Source organism: Pteropus vampyrus, unplaced genomic scaffold (genome assembly GCF_000151845.1).
Source record: "Pteropus vampyrus isolate Shadow unplaced genomic scaffold, Pvam_2.0 Scaffold566, whole genome shotgun sequence".
Taxonomy (NCBI): Eukaryota; Metazoa; Chordata; class Mammalia; order Chiroptera; family Pteropodidae; genus Pteropus; species Pteropus vampyrus.
In genome coordinates, this window is record NW_011889347.1 from 711,785 (window position 1) to 716,780 (window position 4,996).

Genomic DNA, 4,996 nt, shown 5'->3' on the forward strand with positions numbered 1-4,996 from the left:
CACACACACACACACACACACACACACACACACACACACACTCTCACTCACCCACTCACAAACACTAATTCTACCATTCTCAGTAAAAAGGATTCATCACCAGGGCCCTCTCCCCTTTAGTCAAAGTTATACTTCTCAATTCCATTCTTCAGCTAATACATTTATATCCTTCTCCCCTTCCCTTTCTCCTTCCTAGCCCTACCCTCAAAAATATTTATTGCACAGACAGTTGTAACTCAAGACAGTTTACAAACAACCTCACCCATCATATCTTAGGGCAAAGCATATGAAATAACTTGGCGGGGGTGGGGGAGAGTCATGGTGGTAGAAAACACAACCTGCCTCTGTCAAACAGTAACTTGGCCAGTTATAAGCTTCATCCCACAGGCAGTTTTCCTCAGAGGCCTCTTCGGGGACTAAGTGGAATAGATCCAAATCAGACTTTGTCTGGCTCTCAGATATGAAAAGGGCCAAATGCCAATAGCTCCAAATTTCAAGTTCCCTTGGCCAGTCAAACCAGAGGTTTCCTGGGCCCAGAATTACCAGTTTCCTCAGGGCCTGGAAACAAATCTCATTTCTATTTTGAATGGTTCCAATCACAAAAAGTTAACCCCAAGGTGGAGGGAGTGGGGAGCAAAAAGAGCTAGTAATTCGGCAGGGGATGGAGTAAAAAGAAAAGGAGGATGATAGACAGAAGAGTTCAGCTCTGCACTTCCAAAAAGAAGCAAGGCAAGAATAAAGTAAAGAAAACTTGGAGAGAAGGGTCAAGAGAGAAGGAAAATTTTTTTAAGTGTTGTGCATATGCCTGCCTGACTGCACATACTCACTTGTATCACGTAAAAGTACACATACACACACTTGCAGAGCCATAAAACAGACTGGAAAGCAACTAAGAAACCATGATCAAACTGCCTAACTTCACCAAATACTTCACAAAGTTGGCAGCAGCAGCAGCAGCAGCAAAAGTGCCTTTAACAGAGAGCTCCTCTGACCTTAATTTCCTAGCCCTGTTATAAACTGGGTCCCCCTCCACTCCCTGCTGTTACTCAGGCCAGTTGCAACCATCAAGAAGACTGGCAAAACAGCCCAAAAAATCACTCCTGATGCACTGGAAGAGCTTGAAGTTCACAGAGAAAGACAAAAATGAGCCCCAAGAGACCAAAGCTCATTTTAACTGCCCACAAAGGCTAGCCAAGGAGCCCGCTCCTCCCCGCCATGGTCATGCTACAACATGGGAGCTCTAGTTCCAGGGCATCCACATACATGAACTGCAGCAGGCTTAGGTCAAGTGTGGCTCAAAGTCTACACACACTTCTTGTCTCCTTAAGGCCTTCCTCATAATAATCCCAAACCAATTAGCATTTTCTCATCTCTAGAGTATACGGCATTCTCAGCACACCCAGCAGTCATGTCACAGTACCCTAGAATCCAGCTGGCCACCTCCCTAGAATGGTGGCCTACACAGATTTCAAATAGTGGCTCTAGTAGTGGCTATTACATCACAGAAAAAAATAACTCCAAGGCTGGTATCGAGCACATGCAAAATAGTTGTTTATGTTGAGTGATTCTGAATGAAAGAAAGAGCAACTCACTTAATAATTTAATAAGCACATATGTGCCATACACATAGCTAGTTTGTAGCACAGCTGAGGCTGGAACCAATCTGCAAGTCCCTAATTCAACTGGCTTTTCAATTTAACAGCTGGCTGAGAGCTGTCCTAAAGAAACAGGACTCAGAATAACAGACTAGGTAAGTTTGGTGGGATGGAGATATGATCATGAGGGATGCCCCTGGGCTCAAGAGGAGTGTGGAAGAGGCAGTCTGTCACTAAGCACCTAAGGAGTTCACTGAAAAGCGAAGTTGAGTAATAAAAACAAATTCCTTTATTTCCCAAGTGTGCCAGGGGTAGCCCCAAATCAGTGCTATAAAATTGGTATCAGGTCTTGGTCTTTTTAGGCAGCACATACTTTAAGCATAAAACAATGAATTCAGTTGGCATGGTTTATAGACACTGCTCAAGAGGACAGTGACAACCAACCAAGGGCCATTCATAAACTTCCCAGAAAGAAGGTTCTTCCCCTAGACCCAGAGTGACCATTATCAGGCAACACTACTCAATGAAAACTCACTCGAAGGCGAAGAAGAGTGTACATGTCCCCAGGATGAGGAAGAGGGTCAAGTAGAAGATGCCCTTTTGCCGGGCCATCATGACACGGCCATCGCAGCAGAAGGTATTCCTGCCCGGGAGTTTCTCCCATTTCCGTGTCACCTTCTTTCTCACCACCATCACAGACATGATTGGAATTCCTGGTCCAAATGGGCTTTGTGATTACGAGCGGGAAGAAACAGAAGCTGAGCTCAGCTTTGAAATCACGTTGCCTGCTATTGCTGAGGCTGGGTCAAACATCATCAAAAGTCCAATTTCTAATCCTAAGAAAAAGCACCAAAAACAAACAAACAAACAAACAAAAACAAACAAAAAAACGAGGCAAGAATATGAAATGCAGTTCAGAAGGCAGAAGATAAGTACTGCCTGAAAGGTTGAGGGTGGGGAAGTGGGAAAAGTTTATTTCCAACCTGTGTTTGTCCTCTAAAAAGTTAAAGGTTCTCAAAAAAAGAAGGGGGCTAGTATATTTTCTTAAATAAACCCCAGTGCTTCCAATATAATACTAATGATTTGTTCATCATAGAACTTTGGAGCTAGAAAGGTTTTTATAAGTGATATCTCCAATTACTTTGTTTTGGAAATGAGTCAAGTGAAGACCAAAAAGAGGAAATAACTTATCCAGGGTCACACAGCCACAAAGCTAAGCCAAGAAGACACATCTGCAGACTTTCGGTCCAGGGCACTTTCCACTATCCTGCATTGTTCTATAATCATCATTAAGAGGACTAAAAATAATAGTAGAGTTTCTGTCCCTAAGGAGCCATTTCCTCCCCCTCCTCTGCTTTTCATCTTCTTTCTTCAATAAACCACTCAAATATGAATCACACCAGGGAACAAGTCACCCTCTGGCAGGCTAGGAGGTTCTGGACACTCTGGAGAGTACCCAGGTTCTATTTACTCAGAAAAAGATTTCCCCTATTCAAACTTTCAGTAACTTCCTGAGTCCAGGAAATGAATCAGTCTTGCTGGTCTGGTCCAACATTTATGGGAATCCTAATGAAACCGCATCACAAACCTGTAGGTGGAAGGCTGACTTAAGCAGAACAGAGTTGGAGGGTGGGGGCAAGGGAGGGGAGAATGGTAGCAGTTAAAAACAGTCATACAGGTGCTTTCTGGGACATTCTGCTTAACATCCTGAATCCCCAGGCCCAGCCTTTCTCAGCCTCTGCCACCCTTCTAGTCCTTTCAGGTGTGGTGCTGTGGCCTCTATTTAGTAACACCACATACCCCACGCTGGCAAAACTGAGGTGGAAGCCTGCAGCTGGACTGACTGATGAGAAACAACCAATTGGAAATCATTACCTGGCTGGAGAGGGCAAGGGTTCAAATAGAGACCAGGCAGATGAGCCAGGCAATGAAAAGGTAGAGGGCTTGGGAAAGGGGAGGGGACACCAAGGTGCAAAGAACACTTCCTTTGTGTAAAACTAACCTGGAAAACAATCTTCTGATAACCAGGCCTAGCAGACGAAGAGACCAGGAAGGGGAGCCAGGCCTGGGAGAACAAAGATCAAAATCTGTCCAGAACCAGCGACCGGCCCACCCCTTGGGGGCCGAGGCCTGAATCCGGGGCAGGCTGCGGGCGCGGCCTTGGGAGGCCCGCCCTGCCTTCGCCCGCCACTCAGCAGACCACCGCCCCAGGCAGGTTAGAACGCGCGCCACCTCCACGCTGGTACACACTCACGCACGCCCCGCCACGTGTAGTCACCCCTGGCCAGGGGCTCGGCAGCTGGCGAGTTGAGCAGAGGAGTGTCAAAGTCCGTGCGCCTGGGAGCAGCGGAGGGGTTGGCAGCCCACCATGCGGCCGAGCCCAGAGGACCCCCACCCCCGCTCCTTGTTACCTGAACCCTGGAGCCTGAACTCGGCTGGGCACTGAGGGCAGGAAGTGGACTGTCCCAGGGGACTGCGTCAGCCGCCCCAAGTGGCAGCCACTTCTCCCCAGCCCGAAGGTTGCCTCCTCCTGAAAAGGGGCCCCTATGGCTGGGGCCCTAAAACAGCTGTGGCAACCGCCCACCGCTGGCAGAATGGAACGCTCCTCACGTCACCTGGTCGTTCCAGCACTTGCTCGCCCTTCATTGGCTAATCAGCCTCGGTGTCTCCGCCCCTACCAACCCCTGCCCCGAACTACCATTTGCTACTCTAAACGCCACTCAGTGGTGCCGCTGCTCAACTCCCCCACCTATCTCTCGTCTTCATGCCCACCTGCCAAGCCACTACCAGCTTCCCTTTGGGGTCCCAGCGCCAGTACGTGAGGTGTCGTCTTCTATTAATATAGTTACACGGAGATGGAGGTGAAGGGTAGTGCCAATGGGACATGGGGGGATGGGGAACCAGGCTCCGCCCCCACCCACCTCCGCACACACACATGGTGAGACGCTGAAGAAGCACTGGCTCACATATCTGGATGGTCACTCTAAACTAGGTCCGCCCTGGGCCTCTCCTGTCTTGCACGAAAACAACTGCGACTAGGGATTTTACTCTTTAGGGATATAAAAACAAGTCCTCTGCTTCCCAAGTCCTATTCACTAGTTAAAAATCCCATCTCTGTCCCAGTCACCTGGCCTGAATCTAGGAACAAAATAAACTAATATAAAAAGGAACTTGAAAGGGATAACTGTACCCAAGAACACAATAATTTTGCAGTACCGAGAACAGATCATTGACATTGAGGAAGTTAAAGAAACTCTACTGACAGGACATAAATTCTTCCAGGTAAGTAACGAAGTGAAGATTGTCAAAAAGGTTGAAAATTCCTATTAGCTTTGGAGAGCTTATGATAATGGGGCCGGAGGCGGGGGTGGGGGGCGGGGGGAGTGCGGAGCGATGATCCA

General features: G+C 47.9%; 1 protein-coding gene across 4 annotated transcripts in view; it reads right to left on the reverse strand.

Annotated features, from left to right (window-relative positions):
• The window catches only part of ZDHHC9 (zinc finger DHHC-type containing 9), a 47,447-nt gene extending 43,217 nt beyond the window's left edge, over window positions 1-4,230 (reverse strand). Inside the window, exons 1-3 of one of the 4 annotated variants that reach the window (XM_023525477.1) lie at window positions 4,007-4,230; window positions 3,598-3,660; window positions 2,131-2,431 (exon numbers count right to left, since the gene is read on the reverse strand). In XM_023525477.1, the coding sequence (XP_023381245.1) occupies window positions 2,131-2,297 (167 nt within the window). In that variant the 5' untranslated portion in view covers window positions 2,298-2,431; window positions 3,598-3,660; window positions 4,007-4,230. Of the gene's footprint in view, window positions 1-2,130; window positions 2,432-3,597; window positions 3,661-3,849; window positions 3,869-4,006 lie in introns of those variants that run through there. The other 3 variants (XM_011384202.2, XM_023525478.1, XM_023525479.1) reach the window with 3 other exon arrangements.
• Between the last annotated feature and the right edge of the window lie 766 nt (window positions 4,231-4,996).